Source organism: Podarcis tiliguerta (assembly GCF_965153285.1).
Source record: "Podarcis tiliguerta genome assembly, chromosome: 16".
Taxonomy (NCBI): Eukaryota; Metazoa; Chordata; class Lepidosauria; order Squamata; family Lacertidae; genus Podarcis; species Podarcis tiliguerta.
This window is the reverse complement of record NC_139549.1, coordinates 40,811,535-40,828,694: the sequence shown is the minus strand read 5'-3', so window position 1 is coordinate 40,828,694 and position 17,160 is coordinate 40,811,535. Positions and strand designations below refer to the sequence as shown.

General features: G+C 47.5%; 1 protein-coding gene across 1 annotated transcript in view; it reads left to right on the top strand.

Annotated features, from left to right (window-relative positions):
• Positions 1-5,221: 5,221 nt before the first annotated feature.
• Positions 5,222-17,160, top strand: part of DHX37 (DEAH-box helicase 37) — a 33,405-nt gene continuing 21,466 nt past the window's right edge. The window contains exons 1-9 of the mRNA XM_083419022.1: positions 5,222-5,411; positions 7,747-7,916; positions 8,722-8,834; positions 9,498-9,813; positions 11,160-11,308; positions 12,770-12,862; positions 14,629-14,725; positions 15,304-15,417; positions 16,740-16,841. Coding sequence (XP_083275148.1) covers positions 5,315-5,411; positions 7,747-7,916; positions 8,722-8,834; positions 9,498-9,813; positions 11,160-11,308; positions 12,770-12,862; positions 14,629-14,725; positions 15,304-15,417; positions 16,740-16,841 — 1,251 coding nt within the window. The 5' untranslated portion in view covers positions 5,222-5,314. The remainder of the gene's footprint in view (positions 5,412-7,746; positions 7,917-8,721; positions 8,835-9,497; positions 9,814-11,159; positions 11,309-12,769; positions 12,863-14,628; positions 14,726-15,303; positions 15,418-16,739; positions 16,842-17,160) is intronic.

Sequence of the window (17,160 nt, the reverse complement as noted above, 5' to 3'; positions counted from 1 at the left end):
CTTTGCAATGCAGTGGTTGGTCTTGGAAGATTTTATTTCCATGATTTTGGCGATGCATTGACGAGAACCCTGGGGCACTTTGGAAGCTTATCATGGATTCATCAGTAAATGTGGGCATAATTATGTGACAGGTGACCAATGCCCATCATTGACCTTCCTTCACGGTGTCTAGTTGCAGGAGAGTCTGGTGCAGTCTAGTGTGCTCTTTCCTGATGGCAAGGAAAGGAGTTGAGCACAACAGGTCTAGTGCCTGCTTTGCATTAATATATGCAACATAGAACATGTTCCAGAATCCTTTGCCACACATGGGCTTTGTGGAGAATGTTCCCTGAGGCTTTAAAGACACAACACAAGGGTTATTGTGTTTCTCCCATCCTTGGTATAAAAACAACAAGCCACACACTAGATTAGTAGCATCCTAGAACTTGAATTTTTGAGAGACAGATTCTGTTCCTTGTGGAGGTCAGATCATGTCTATCTGGCCCAGCCCTCATTGGCCATACAGTTTCCCTCAAAACTCACAAGCTAAATGGGATGGCAGTAGCTACCACCAATCTGTTTTGGGTTGTATCCAGTGTTAGTCCTTCTCAGAATATGGGCATGACTGAGCTCCCGTTGCTCGGTCCCTGCTTCTGCCAACCTAGCAGTTCGAAAGCATGTCAAAGTGCAAGTAGATAAATAGGTACCACTCTGGCAGGAAGGTAAATGGCGTTTCCATGCTTAATGGTTTCACCAGAAGCGGCTTAGTCATGCTGGCCACATGACCCGGAAGCTGTACGCTGGCTCCCTCGGCCAATAAAGCGAGATGAGCGCCGCAACCCCAGAGTCGGCCACGACTGGACCTAACGGTCATGGGTCCCTTTACCTTTAACTTAGGTTCATTAATTTCAGGGGGTCTACTTAGCTGGATGCTATATGTAATATCCAGCTTCTGGTAATCCAAGATACAGAACCTTTGAATCTGGCCATTTCCTTTTAACTAATCTCTGCAATGCCAACTTATCATTCTCTCTCCCCCCCCCCCCCCCCAATTTATGAATTTCATAAATAAGGAACTATTTGAAAGAAATGCTTCCTTTGTGCAAGGAAAGTGGTTTGCTCTCCTGCACTACCTTATAACCACCTTATGCCATAATCACCCACCCAAATCTTTGTCTGTATTAGGTAACAATTCAATATCTCTCTTTCATAGGTTCTCCAAACCATAATTTTGGAGGCTGTAGGAATGGTTATGTCTGCATCCTTGTTAACACCAGATCACTCAGAAAGCTACAGTTGCAGGAGGCTTGGGGTGTCTGCACCTTGAGTTTTATGCTGCTTCCCCATCAAGGAGTAACCATTATTGCAGCAGAATAGGATTTGCCACCTACCATCTCACCTTCCCCACTCCCAGAGCAACCTTTGACAGATGGGTAGGGTGTAGGCAAAGTGCAAAGGCATTTGTTCCTCCTTAGGAACCAGGACCGTGGCATCAAACTGGCAACTAAAATTCGAACAAAAATAGAACTTGCCTCTTCATCCAGGACTTTTGGAGATGTAGACATCATAAAGGCAGTACCTTATATATTAATTTCTGCAATATTGGTTGGTTGGGAAAAAATGGTTGATGTTTGTTAATTTATTAAATTTATATCCTGCCCTTCCTCACAAAGGAGCCCAGAGCAGGAAAAGGTGATAAGAACATATTAAAAACCATTCCAGCACAGGTGGAGACTGAGAAAGCTCTCCACTTAAAAGGCTTGTTGGAAGTGGAAGGTCTTTAGTAGGTGCCAAAAATACAAGAGACTTCACTTGTCTAAAATTCAAGGGGAGGGAATTCCAAAAATCAGGCGCCACAGCACTAAACACCTGACTCCTACATTGTGTGGAACAGACCTGATGAGACGGTATCTGCAGAGTGTGGTGGTCGATTGGATCTACAGTATAAGGGTAGGCTGATACTTTACTGACCCACCCAGAAATTGCTTGATGATGAAGAGCAGCATATACAAATAAGTAAATAAAATAATAATCTTTAAATGAGTGCTTATTCCTAGTATGCTCTGGATTGCAGCTGCGGCATTCCCACTAGAGATGCAAATCACAGTGGTTAACAGCTAACCCTCAGTACAAAGCCCCTTCACCTCAGAAGGCCCTTTCAGACTCTTTGTTATTTTCTAGTGGGTTTCAATCACATGCTGACACATTCAGGTTGCACAATTACAATTTTATTTAGAGTTCCTGCAGGACAAACTTGCATCTCCACAAGGTTGGGCTTTTTCCAGTAAGGAAAGCGACACGATAATAACTTGCTGGACTCAACCTCACTGTCAAGCCTTCCTATGAACAAATCAGGACAAATGCTCAAAATAAATAATAGGCATAGGTGTGCACAGCACATTTCATTAGCGGGGTGGGGATGACAAAACAAGCGAGGAGGTAAGAAAGGCAAAAAGCTAACACAACAACCACGAGAATTAATCAAGAAGCCAAAACGATATTTTTTTCCTGCAGAAGAAAAGACTTGTGTCAAGCTAAGCAGAGGGCCAAGGGCAGAATGAACTATGAAGGGCTTGTGAACTATAAAACACAGCCCCTAACCACCACAGATCTCTTTTCACAAAAGGTGGTGAGCAGAGTTTGGAGAGAGACAGAGCCATGAGACAGATGCAGGCAGCATAAAAAGGCTGGGGTGAATGTACAGTTTTGACCTCCCTTATGACCACCACTATCCATCCCCCCCCCCAACCACGACATCTAGAGACAGACACAGGAAGAAGCAGATTTATTCCAGCTCCATTCCAGCTTTTTTATTCTGCCCGTGTCTTTCTCTGGCTGTTTGCCTTGATCCCTGGTTTTTCTAAACATTAGGATGTGCCTGGGCACTCCTGCGCATGCCTGTGATAGCAGGTTGTCTGGAAGTACTCAGATTATCTTTTATAGTACTTTATTGATCATTGAGGCTCACAATCCTAAAAGTGTGTACAAGACAAACCAGTCATAATGACTTTTTGTTGTTTAGTCCTTTAGTCGTGTCTGACTCTTCGTGACCCCCTGGACCAGAGCACGCCAGGCACTCCTGTCTTCCACTGCCTCCCGCAGTTTGGTCAGACTCATGCTTGTAGCTTCGAAGACACTATCCAACCATCTCGTCCTCTGTCATCCCCTTCTCCTTGTGCCCTCCATCTTTCCCAACATCAGGGTCTTTTCCAGGGAGTCTTCTCTTCTCATGAGTTGGCCAAAGTATTGGAGCCTCAGCTTCACGATCTGTCCTTCCAGTGAGCACTCAGGGCTGATTTCTCAACATCAAACAGGTCTGAAGCTCAACATCAAAAAAACGAAGATCATGGCCACTGGTCCCATCACCTCCAGGCAAATAGATGGGGAAGAAATGGAGGCAGTGAGAGATTTTACTTTCTTGGACTCCATGATCACTGCAGATGGTGACAGCAGCCATGAAATTAAAAGACACCTGCTCCTTGGCAGAAAGGCGATGGCAAACCTAGACAGCATCTTAAAAAGCAGAGATATCACCTTACCAACAAAGGTCCGTATAGTTAAAGCCATGGTTTTCCCAGTAGTGATGTATGGAAGTGAGAGCTGGACCGTAAAGAAGGCTGATCGCTGAAGAATTGATGCTTTTGAATTATGGTACTGGAGGAGACTCTTGAGAGTCCCATGGACTGCAAGAAGATCAAACGCATCCATTCTGAAAGAAATCAGCCCTGAGTCACAATGATTATGAAGAGTCAAAAGGGGAAAGATTGCTTATCTACATGTATAGAAGAACTGAGTGTACTTCTATACATGTAGAACTTTGCTAGTGCAATCCTACCATGTCAACTCAGAAGTAAATCCTATTGAATTAAATGAGGCTTATTCCAAATTGAAGGGGGCTAGGATTGCAGTTATTGATTGAACACAGTGGGGCTTAGGCTACAACCGTAACTTACCTGGGAGTCACTCTCATTGAATTCAACAGGGCATGCTTCTCAGCAGACAGAGTTTATAGGTCTGCTGTGTTACTTCTGAGCAAAGATATGAACTCATTGTCAAAATATATTTGCTGAATTCTGTCCTACATATACACAAGCCAAAAAAAATATATTTACATTTGACTCTTCCTAATGTGATATTTTTTGATGTTTGCTTGTTTAGAGATTTCCCTATTCTGCTATAGAAATACTGTATAGTTAAACTAAAGTGGTTCTCATAGGGTGGGGCAAGGGGGTGGCAAATTTCAGAGTAGCATTTCACAGTAGCATTGTGTATACCTATAGATAGATATAGATATATGATTTGCAGGAAATGGTAGTGATGATTTATACCCCGCCCATCTGGCTGGGTTTCCCCAGCCACTCTGGGCAGCTTCCAACAAAATATTAAAATACAGTGGTCTGTTAAACGTTAAAAGCTTCCCTAAACAGGGCTGCCTTCAGATGCTTTCTAAAAGTCTGGTAGTTGTTCTTCTCTTTGAGAGGGCGTTCCACAGGGCTGGTGCCACTACCAAGAAGGCCCTCTTCCTGGTTTCCTGTATCTTGGCTTCTCGCAGTGAGGGAACTGCCAGAAGACCCTCAGCGCTGGACCTCAGTGTCAATGATGGGGGTGGAGACGCTCCTTCAGGTATACAGGACCGAGGCCATTTAAGGCTTTCAAGGTCAACACCAACACTTTGAATTGTGCTCGGAAACGTACTGGGAGCCAATGCAGATCTCTCAGGACTGGTGTTATATGGTTTTGGCAGACATTCCCAGTCTAGCTGCCACATTCTGGATTAGTTGTAGTTTCCGGTTCATCTTCCAAGGGAGCCCCACGTAGAGCGCATTGCAGTAGTCCAAGCGAGAGATAACCAGAGCATGCACCACTCTGGCGAGACAGTCCGCGGGCAGGAAGGATATATAACATTTCGAAATGAAAGCAAAGGCATCAAGCGATAGTGAGGACAATCCTAGTTGTGTTTTCCCACGTAGCTTCATCAATTCAGAATTCGGCGTGGCGCGAGCACATTTTTATTCTGCAAGTGCGGCCCAGAAAGAGAGTCTGAGAAGGACTCCTTAAGCCAGATTAACAACAAGCAGCTCCCCGGCGAGCGTTGGGCAGGGGGAGCAGCAGGCACCTGAGGGCTGGCCTTTATTTATGTACGGCAGAAAACGCCACGCGGTGCAGAAATCCCGCCCCGGGCGCTCCATTGGCCAGCTCCGCGAGGCCCCGCCCACGGGAGCCGGTGCCCGCTCTCGCGAGACCTGCGGCCCCGTCCCTCGCGGGAGGCGGAAGCGCGGCGCTGGCTGGGCGTCTGGCGGCGCACGTGGCGGGCTGCGCACCCCGAGTCGCCCCGATGGGCCGAGCGCGCCCCAGGCGCAACTGGAAGGCCCGCCGCCCGGAGAGCCGCGCCCCGCGGGCCGCCCCGGAGCCCGTGCAGCTGGAGCTGGGCGGTGAGTCAGGGGCCTCTTCCCCCCCCCGCCCCATCCCCCGGGAGGCTCGCCCGGCGCCTTCCTCACATGTGCTTGGGTGCCAGGCAAAAGCCTTTGGCGGGCTAAAGCATTCTGGCCTTTTGAAGCCGCCTTTCTCCCCCTCGGGTCCCCAACTCCCTTCAGCCCAGACCACGAGTCCTGCTAGCTGGGGGTGGTGCAGGGCTCTTGTTGTCTTGTACTGGTACTGTGGTGTATGTGTTTGTGTTTTTGTATTGGAAACCACCCTGTGATCCTCGGGTGCTTAGAAATGTAATAAATTATTATTAATAATACAGTGGTACCTCTGGTTACATACTTAATTCGTTCCGGAGGTCTGTTCTTAACCTGAAACTGTTCTTAACCTGAAGCACCACTTTAGCCTATGGGGGCTCCTGCTGCTGCCGCACCACCGGAGCACGATTTCTGTTCTCATCCTGAAGCAAAGTTCTTAACCCGAGGTACTATTTCTGGGTTAGTGGAGTCTGTAACCTGAGGCGTATGTAACCCGAGGTACCACTGTAATCACCCCTGACCACTGGCCCTGCAGGTTGGGGTGGCAGGAGCTGCGGCCGAGCAACAGCTGGAGGGCCCCAGCTGACCAGACTAGGGTGTCATAAAATTTAAGGGGGCCTTTAAGAACTTGCCTCTTAAGAGTCCACAAACACCATCTGGTATCCAAGGGTAGCTTACATTGTTTTTGTTTTATCTAGTTGTCATAGCTAATCACTGCTGATAGCCTTTATCCCCCTCTGATGAATTTGTCTAAACTAGTGGCCCTCCTTGCTTCTTGCAGCAATGAGTTCTGTAAGTAGAATACACATTTCTTATGGGCTGCTGAGAGAGCAGCTCAGTTTGACCGAATAACTTGAATTTGCTTCTTTCCCTCCACCTCTCTTAAACTCCCTCTCCGTCTATTCCCCCCCCCCCCCTTTTGTCATGGCATTTATTCTGTAAGCTTGCAGGAGAGAGTGCTATTTTACCCAGGTATCTTCTTTTGGGCTTACCATAGGTTGGACACAGAGAAAATGATGCTGGACTAGGCGGGCTGTGGACATGATCCAGCAGGGCTCTTTTTGTGTTCTCATGAGAGTCCATGGTTGGGGTAGGCTCATAGCTCAGTGTTATGCAGATGGTCCCAGGTCTAGTCCCTTGCATCTCCAGGTAGGTTTGGGAAAGATCCCTGTCTGAAATGCTGAAGAGTCACTGCCAGTCAGTTCAGACAATACTGAGCTGGATCTTGGACACAGCATCCTGTTAGGGTTCCTGTGGGTTGGTGTCATTCACTCTGGGAGTCCTTTTGCCTGAAGAGTGGTGTAAAAAGGCTTTGGGGTGGTGAGGAAAGGGTAGGTTATAAATATGATGAATAAAAATTATCCTTCTCTCCCTTGGATGCTCTGATCACGTTCTGTGCATATGTCCACTTTCCCAAGACACTTATACGCTGCCCTGCTGTGTCCTTGTGAACGGTACATGGATCAGTTGCAAGTTTCCATGAAGAGGTCAGAAGTAAGTGGTGTGATGCTGCTTGTCAGCCTGGGAAGGAACTCTGATCCTAAACCTCCACTGCCTTGAGGGATTTCTTCAGGAGAAGGAAAGGCTAAGGAGCAAACCCTACACAAATTCAGAGTGGAGTCCCTAAGACAGTTGGATGGTGCCTTGTACGCTTCCTTCCGGCAACTCCTGCAGCCAAGCTACTGCCAAACGTGTTGCTCTGCTTTTCTTTGGACCACATCAGTGAGGCTGAGAGGGGGGTCCTGTTGTCTGGGCAGCTGAGGACCACCATACACACTGCTAAGGCTTGCGTCCCAGAGAGGTCACTTGGGGTGACCTCTAATACAACAGTTTGACTTCACCCCCAGAGGTGCACCCCATTGTTTCTCGAGACAGACAGATGCCAACAATGGATGCTGCCTTTAAACATTGCAGTCCTACACACAGTTATCTCAGAGTATCAGAGGCATTACGCTTCTGCCTACCAGTTGCTGAAAACTACAAGAGGGGAGAGTGGTGTTGTGCTCAGGTCCTGCTTGCGTGCTTCCTGCAGTAATCTGGCTGGTCACTGTGAGAAAATACTGGACTAGATGGACCACTGACCTGATCCAGGAGGCTGTCCTGGTGTTCTTACGTCACTAAGCTGAACAGGCTCACACTGGAGCAAACGTGCACAAGATTGTGCTGAAAATACTTCAAGCTGGGATGGGGAACATGTGTCCCACCAGATGCTGCAGTCCCAGCAACGTCTGAAAGGCCACAGGTCCCCCTCTCCCCGTTTAAATATTGTGGTGACCAAAACAAGCCCTTCTTTCTGTTGTTCCAGATGAAGCCATTTCAAAAGGGGTGGATGAGTGTAACGCCCTAGTCCTCCCATCACAGAAAACCAAGGATAAAAAAGTAACTTCTGAAAAGGGCCCAGAAAAGAAGCCGCTGACCAAGAAGCAGAAGAAACTCCTGCAGAAGGTTTTGGAACAGAAAGCAAAGAAGGAAAAGGTATGTTTTGGAGTGTGGAGGCCAAGAGAACACCAAGGAGACATGTGGCCCGTGGCATCCTTGGGGAGGGCTGGGAGTATCCGCTGTCTGAAACCCAGGAGAGCTCCTGCCAGTCAGTGTAAACAATATTGAGATAGATGGACCAGCGGTTTTAGGATCACACAACATAAAAGAAAAATAGGATAAGGCAGGAAAAGGAATTCAAGCAAACACTGGTATTGGTTCTGAAAGATACAATTTTTTAAATAATGCCCTACTAGAATGTAAGCAGTTCTGGGAGAGGAGGAACCCAATGGAGCTGGCATCTCAATCGAGCCCCTCTGCTGGTCTCTCCCTCTGATCCACTTTTTGCAGGGTGAGGGAAGTTCTGTGGCATCACAGCATATACAAGGCACTCTTCATTTTGCTTCCCACTGTATTTGAACTGTTAGGAAAATCTTACACACCAACCAGTATTAGCGAGGCCTGTATTCACACCATACATTTGAAGCATATGATACCACTTGGCTTTCCCCAAAGAATCTGGGGAGCTGTAGTTTTTTAAGAGTGCTGAGAGTTGTTAGAAGACCTTCTTCCCATCTCAGAGCTACAATTCCTAGAGTGCCCTGGGAAGAGGAGTTAACTCTCCTCTTCCATTTTTGAGAACTGTAGCTCTATGCAGGGGGGTCTCCTAGCAACTCTCAGTGCCCTTAACAAACTACAGCTCCCACAATTCTCTGGGGGAAGCCATCACTATTTAAAGTGCTATCCTAGTGTAAGCGCCTCCTAGGGCAGACTTGCTTCATACAACTCTTTCTAATCCTAGCGAGCGGAGTTGCTGAGAAAGCTGAGTGAAGTCCAGGCTTCTGAGGCCGAGATGAAGATGTTTTATACCACGTCCAAAATAGGGACAGGGGACCGGATGTACCAGCCTAAGCGGTAAGTTCTGGGTATGTCCAGCTTGTTGCTCTTGTTGCAGTGTGGACATACTCTTCCCTTCTTTGGCCTTTTTGTGATTTGCAGCAGGTGTGGGGCGTTCTCCCCATGTAGCTTCCCTTGAGATCTCCAGCTTTCAGAGTGCATCTTCTTAGCTGGTGTCTCTGGTTCTGTAAAGCAGGATGGGCAGCCTGTAGCCCAGGGGCTGAATGCAGTCCCTGCCTCGTTCCATATGGCCCTCCAAATGCTGCAGAGAGCTGGAGGGGTGGGGAACAGAGAGAGAAAGTGAGGGATGGGTAAGGTGGAGAGAGATGGGGACACAGAGAGAGAGAGAAGGACAGAGAGAGACGGGTGAAGTGAGAAAGAGTATGTGTATGAGAGAGAGATGGCACAGAGGGTGTGAATAAGAGAGGGGGGACTAGGGAAAGAGTGAGAGAAACAGACAGGGTGGCAAAGAAAGTGAGTGATGGAGTGGCAGAGAGAGAGAGCACTCTGCAATGCTGCAGACTTCACCCCCTTCTTGCTCCAATTTCATCCACATTTGGCTTTGGCTTGTGGCCCCTGACAGAAAAATAGTTCCTTATCCCTGCTGTGTTGCATCTGAGGATCTTAGATGTGCTTTGGGGTCGACTTGTCTCGTGTGTCAATGTGACATGGGTGTTTCAGGGCAATCCAAGAAGTGAGCGCCTCTCATCCAGAAAAAATTAAAAGCGTTGGTGGTGCAAACAGAAAAAGATGCAGACCTGAACTGGAGTCTGAAGAGGAGTCTGAGATTTCCTCGGAGGAAGAGGAGGAGGAAAAGGAGCCAGAAGAGCAGACAGAAAAGGCAGCCCCAGAGGTTCCTAGCACTATCCTGCTGCCTGAGCAGCCAAAGAAAGCCATTGCATCTCCACCCAGCACACCAAAGCAACATTTTCATGCTCCCAAGCCATCTTTGGGGCCTACTGTGTTCATCCCAGTGGACAGATCCCCCGAGATTCAGGTCAGTTTTGAATGCCAACAAGCTAAAAATGCACCCTGTTGCATCACACGCAGCAGCAGCAGCAATAGCAGTGGGTCACCCATGTGAGATTCATGGCACTTTTCTCTGCAGAAGTGCATGCAGATTCCATGCACAAAATGCCTTTTAGTATTTGTGTTAACAATAAACTGGGGATGTTTTGAGACGTGGAATCTTTTGATGTAATTGTTCTTGGGCACGTGATATTTGTGACCTTAGAGCTGAACAGATGCTGAAGAGGAGGTCAAAATCTGGACCTAAAGAGCTCATTTTTATTTATTTAGTGCAGGTGCCCTCCAAAGTGTTGTTGGACTCCAGCTCCCATCAGCCCCAGTCAGCATGGATAGTTAGCTGGAAAGATGGGAAATTGTAGTCGACACGATCTGGAAGGCACCTCAGTGGCTGCTGCCTGTATTGGTGCAGATATATCCTGTCATTTATCCATCATGAAGCTCAGGGTTGTGGGCACTGGGTTGCCAAACTGCCTCCCATCCAGGCACTAACCAGACTAGGCCCTGCTTAGCTTTATCAAGGTGTCTACATCACGTGCCCTCAGACTTGCCCATCTCACCATTCAGTATGGTGAGGGAAATTTTTCAACCTCTGCATACGGATGTGAGGTGAAATTCTCCTCATTACATGGTCAGACAATGCTGAAGACCAGCTTGCCAAGTGGTTATGCCCACCCTCTCAGAATGGCATGCCCATCTTTGGCCTCTTAAATTACTTGACACAGAGAGGAGAATTTCCCCCTTCACACTTGAACCCCTGGCAGAGATATAGAGAAACAGGAAAGCAGTTTTTTTTATAAAAAAGAAGCCTCTCTGAAGGATGGGACAGGCAGCTGTTTCACCAAGTGGTTATGATTATTGTTTATTTCATTTAATATATGTCTCCCACTTTTCACCATGGAAGCTTGCCACTTGTGTATCCTTTGGTAACACTCTGCCAAGTAATGAGGTGAATTTTACCTCAGATTTATGCACTTGCTTAATGTCAGAAATCTGGCATTACCCACGGTAGTGTTTAAAATTCTTGGGCATGGCAAAAAAACTAGATTACTGGTTTCCTTAGAGGATTAAATTCCCATTGCAGTAAGCTACTGCTTGTATGTTGATTTGTAGGGCTGCAACCCTAAACACACTAACTGATTATTAAGCTCCACAGAACACAGTGGGACACACATCTGTGTAAACATGCAGAGGACTGCACCCTAAACTCACACCACTGGAAGTTACTTTAAATTAATGGTTTGGTGCCATTTTAATTCATTTTAGATCAGTAATTTGACCCTTTGCCTATGTAAAGATGTAACTTTGCTTTGAAAGGAAGCCAGGCTGAAGCTGCCAATCCTTGCCGAAGAACAAGTCATAATGGAAGCCATCAATGAGAACTCTATTGTTATCATATGTGGAGAAACTGGCAGTGGGAAGACCACGCAAGTCCCTCAATTTCTCTACGAAGCAGGATATGCCAGGTATTACACCTTTTAAAAAACCACCACTTATTTTATGCCAAGGGGGGGGGGGGAATCAGTGTTCCTAGATTTTGGTGCTTTGACAAGTTGCCTTCTCCTTCGCCATGGAGTTCCCTCCAAAAACAATAATTGTACCCTGACAGTGATCGGCTGAGCTGGTGTGATGGCACAGAATCTCCAGTTGTTCAGGGGAAACTAGTAAACCCGTTTGTAGCCCAGCTTCTGTGCTGGAAAAGAAAGTTGTCTGTTAGGTTGGGATTATAATCTTGCACACAGGAAGATTGCAAATAGAAGGAGGTCCCAGGATGCAGGACCAGTGTAGACATCACTGAATTCAGTGGACCTTTCTTAAACATAAGGCCACTTCTTATGTTTTCTTTGCTCAGGAAGCAGTTGACCTGGGACTGCAGGGATTAAGGGAGGCACACTCTGGCCTCAGCTCCCAGGAAGAGCATCATGGCAAGGGCGAGTGGCGCAGCCAGCGAAGGAGCAGATGCCACAACACTTGCTCTTGTCTTCTCTTTTTTCTGTTGTTCCTCTTGGATGTTGAGTCTGCACAGGACTGTCTTACCTTTAAATATATGTATGTCACTATGAAGATTTCAGTTGCTTTTATAAATGACCTGAGGCAAAATCAGCCTGGAAAGCAGGGAGCAGAGGAAATAATATCTGGTGGGGTCATGCAGTTAGAAAGAAGCGGAGAAGCCAAAGATAAAAGAAGACTGGAAGCAGAAAGGAACTGCGCAGGCAAAGGGTGGCAGAGGGGCATGGTCCAGGGCAAGAAAGCAGAGCATCGCTGTGCCTAGACCAGCCTGGCCCAACCAAGTGCCCACCAGATGATGGTGGATGACAACACCCATCATCCCTGACCGTCAGCCGCACTGGCTAGAGCTGATGGGGGTTGTAGTCCAGCAGCATCAGGCTGGGCAAAGGCTGGTATTGGAGAGTGGAACTCATTAGTAGTGGCTTCTACTTTTAGCATTGTGACCTACCAACATTTTTGTGCGTTAGTCAAAGTGTGACAGCCGTGAGGGTAAATCTCAAACATTAATTTGCACTAGTCAGCCAGCAGCTGTTGCTGTTTTATTTCTATCCCAGCCTTCCTCCAAGAATCTCAAAGTGGCAATTACATGCCTCTCCCCCTCACTGTTTTGTCCTTGCAACAACCTTGTGAGGAAGGTTAGGCTAAGAGACGTTGATGGCTGAAGATCACCCTGTGAACTTCATGGCCAAGTGGGGATTTGAACCCTGGTCTCCCAGGTCCCAGCCTGACTCTAACCACTGCACCATGCTTTGGGTTCAGGCTGCTAGTAAGATAAACTAGTTCTTCCCTTGGGTTCTTCTCAGTTCTGTGTAGAACTGAAGGAACAGGGGCTGTGTTGAAACATGATCTTCTCCCCCCCCAATTCCTTTTTCCTTTCCTTGCTGACAGTAATAATCTTTTGTTCACTGCGCGTGTAGCCATGGCGGCATCATCGGAATCACAGAACCACGGCGTGTGGCTGCAATTTCTATGTCCCAGCGTGTTGCAAAGGAGATGAACTTATCACATAGGTAAGCGTACTTGCATAGACTCCAGAAAGAGTGCTTTGGATCAGCCTTCTCTCCAAGTGTTTTGGCCTGCCAACTCCCCTTGGCCCCAGCCAAGGTCTGTGCCTTCAGCCAAGTGATGGTTGGGGGAAGCCTCTGCTTCAGATGACATCAGAAAAGGTGTTGGGAAACCGGGAACAAATGTTGGGCAGCCCACTGTTGGGACTTGTTCAGAACTCAGGAAAGTGAGCTGTCACAAGGTGGAGCTGCTCATTCACTGCATCCCACTTCTGATTATTCCCTTCTCCTTGACCAAGTAATAAAGTCACCCCATATCCTGACATCAATCACTCTGCATGTTCCCCCTTCTCCACTGCATGTCATTGGCTGGTAGAGTTGGGGCATTGTGAACAACATGGGGCAAGTGTCAGTATGCCTACCAGAGTACAGAGATGCTGTCCTGTGTGAGCTTGGTTGCCACCAGCGGGTGTTTTTACTGGGATGGTTTTTCTCAGGGCAGACCCCAGCCATTTAGGGGTCGGGGTCTGAGCATGCATAATAGGTGCTTTCCTTCCTGGCTGGAGCTCAGACTCTGGCTCGGTGATCATCACCTGACCCACCTCTAACTCCTCTCCTGGGGTCCACATGGGACCCATGCTCACATACAGTACTTGCTTTGATTTATACATAATAGCGCTGATAGGGCACATTATTAGCTGTAAAATGGCAATCCACAGAAAAGTATACCGCATTTTTCTGTGTATAACACTAGGTCTAAATCCGCTGTAGGGGGACCTGTTTCAGCTTCAGGACTTCATTGGCTTCTGGGGGGCCACACGTCAGAGGTGGATGGAGGTAGAGGCAAAGGTGGGCGTAGCAATGAATGCAAATTTAGCCTTTGCACAGTCGGCTACTTTCTACACACACAGCCCTTTGTATCCTCCCAACCAGACAAGCAAGACACATTATCAGAATTCAAGGACGCAGTCCAGCCAGGCAAAGACACTCCAGGAGGTTGGGAGAGCCAAGGGCCAGACAGGAACCTGGAGGGTCACCTTTCACCCTCAGGCTTGAGGCTTCTCACTCCAGGCCTAAAATATTTCAGTGGGTCATACTTCCAAACACTGGAAAAGAGGACAGAGAGGAGATATGATAGCCATCTTCAAATATCTTAAGGGCTGCCACATGGAAGAGGCAGCAAGCTTGTTTTCTCCTGCTCTGGAGGGTAGGACTCAAGTTGCAAGAAAGGAGAATTCGACGAAACATTGGGAAGAACTTTCTGACAGTAACAGCTGTTCAGCAGTGGAACAGACTCCATCAGAAGGAAGTGGATTCTACGTACTTCCCTGGAGGTTTTTAAGCAAAGGTTGGATGGTCATCTATCATTATGCTTTTGCTGAGATTCCTGCATTGCAGGGGGGTGGACTAGAGGACCCTTGGGGTCCCTGCCAACTCTACAATTCTATGACTGTGTGTGGTTCTGGAGCAGGGGTCAGCCACCTTTTCCAGCCGTGGGCCGGTCCACCATCCCTCAGACCTTGTGGGAGACAACTATATTTTGAAAAAAAAATATGAACGAATTCCTGTGCCCCACAAATAACCAAGAGATGCATTTTAAATAAAAGGACACATTCTTCTCATGCAAAAACATGCTGATTCCGTGGGCCGGATTGAGAATGCGATTGGGCCGCATCTGGCCCACGGGCCTTAGGTTGCCTACCCCTGTACTAGAGTGCTGGTTTGTTTGATGTTGGGTTGATCCCAGAGCTCCTTTCATCCTCTGTTCTCAGGGTGATTTCATACCAAATCCGTTACGAAGGAAACGTGACAGATGACACCAAAATCAAATTCATGACAGATGGTGTGTTGTTGAAGGAAATCCAGAAGGTATGGTGGTGGTTCTTCCTTTCAGAAACGAAATGCAGCTGTGCCTATGTAATGCTACTTCTTAACATGTTGACATACTTTTGAGGCAGCCAGTTCCCAACCTGCTGCCCTCCAGACTTTCATTACTCTGGCCATTTGCCATGCTTACTGAGGCTGATGGGAGTTGGAGTCCAGAAGATGTGGAAGGCACCAGGCTGGGTTTAGGGTGACTAAGAGATAGCTCAGGATGGAGCTGAACTGGATGGGTTGTCATTGACCGAGTCACTAGGCAACAGACCCCCCCCCCCCCGCAAAAAAACAAGCAGAATTCAGATTCAGGAATGAGAGAAGGGTTTTGCACTTCCTTGTGAGGTCCTCAGAACCATGTTCAGTTTGAAGAAGTGGCTTAGGGGCATCTTCTTCAGGCTTCTAGATGTTTTTGATAGCCACTCCCATCAGCCCAGCCTGCTTAGACCCACATGCAGGTTTTGAGCCACAAATTCCCCCTTAAAGATCAAATCAGTTGATAAGTCTGGTTGAATTTTGATGTGTGGCTGTGGTATTCCTCATACACCCACCCACCCTTTTGGTCTTCCCAGGATTTCTTGTTGTCCAAATACAGGGTTATTATTCTCGATGAAGCTCATGAAAGAAGCATCTATACGGATATCCTGATTGGTCTTTTATCACGCATTGTGCCACTCAGAGCCAAGGTAAGGAGGGAAAGGGTGGTTACGTATCAATAGCATTCTAACATTTGATTATTTTGGTTTTTACAAATACAGTCATACCTCAGGTTACAGACGCTTTAGGTTGCGTGTTTTCAGGTTGCGCACTGCACCAAACCCAGAAGTACCGGAACGGGTTACTTCCGGATTTCGGCACTCGCACATGCGCTGAGGAGCCGAATTGTGACCCATACATGCGCAGACGCGGCGCTACGGGTTGCAAATGTGCCTCCCGCACGGATCATGTTCACAACCCAAGGGACCACTGTAATCATATGTGCTTGATCTTACATTCATGCATTGAAAATACTAGGACTCCAGTGCTCCTTAAACTATTGAATTCGCTTCCACAAGAGGCACCTTGGATGACTTTAAAAGAGGATTAGACAAATTCATGAGGGATATGGCTTATCCATGGCTGTTAGCAATGATGGCTGTGTTCTGTCTCCACTGTCGAAAGCAATATGCCCCTGATTACCAGTTGCTGAGGACCACAAATGTGTAGAGTGCTGTTGCCATCTTGGCTGGCCACTGTAAGAGCAGGATGCTGGACCAGATGAGCCTTCGGCCTGATCCAGCAGGGCTCGTCTAAGGAGGAATTGGTTAGATTTTATCTGTTTAAAAAATTGAAAACAAAAGTTCAGTCCCAAAGCTGCCCCTGGAGAGAAGAGAAGGGGGTTCAAGAGACACAGAGAGAATGGAAAGATGGGAGGAATGAACTTCTCCTTTGTCTCCCGCCATGGGGATACATAGGGACCACCTTGCTCTGTGGGGAGGAAAGGCAGAACAGCTGCCTTCTCTCTGGCATCCAGGGCTCCAGCTCCAGTTGGCCCTTCCCCACCCCCACACCCCTCAGTGATCACCTTCCCCTGAGAGGAAGAAAAATCTTTGAAGTTTTTTTCTCTCTGTTAAATGACACTAGTAATATCAGCAGCTGATGTTTCACAGTTTCCATATAATACTTACTATTTTAATACTTCTGTGCAAACTTTGCATGAAAAGAAGGCACATTGATGCTGAAAGTAAGAGAATGAATAAACAGCAGCACTTTAAATTTGGTCCAGGAACAGATAAGGTAGGGTTGCCAAAGTTGTTGAGCTTTTTTGGGGAAAATCTCAAATAGTTTTTGAGCGTAATATGCTCATAGGACTAGTTAATTTGTCATTCAGCTGCTAGAATGCTGTGGGCAGTTTCTGAACAGTCTTCAAAGATCTTACATCAAGTTCCTCCAGATTTGGCTACATCTTATCTCCACCAAGCAAAACTCCTGCCTTCTTGCCTGTGTTTTTGTTCTTACACATTGACAGAAAGGACATCCGCTGAAGCTGATCATCATGTCTGCCACACTGCGTGTGGAAGATTTCACCACCAACAAGAAACTGTTTGCCAGTCCTCCTCCTGTTATACAGGTAACAGTGTGATAGTGGTTGGATTTGGTGTCACGTTTTGTTCCAACACCAGAGGCCCCAGGGAAAGTGGCGAGCCTGGAGAGGGGAGCAGGGCTGGTCAAAGGATGCTGGACTGCAGCTTGCTCCAGCAAAGGTTGGGAGCAGCCTTTGATGCCTCCTGTCTCTGGACTGCATCCACCAGACTCCATCCCCTTGAGGGAGCTGCTGAGCCCTAAAAGGCCTGAGCACGGGGACTCCTCCTCCTCCTCCCATAGCCTCCCTCCTGGCATGTATCAGGGCTGGTGAGGAGTGAGGGGAGGGACCTGGTTCTTCAAGGAAA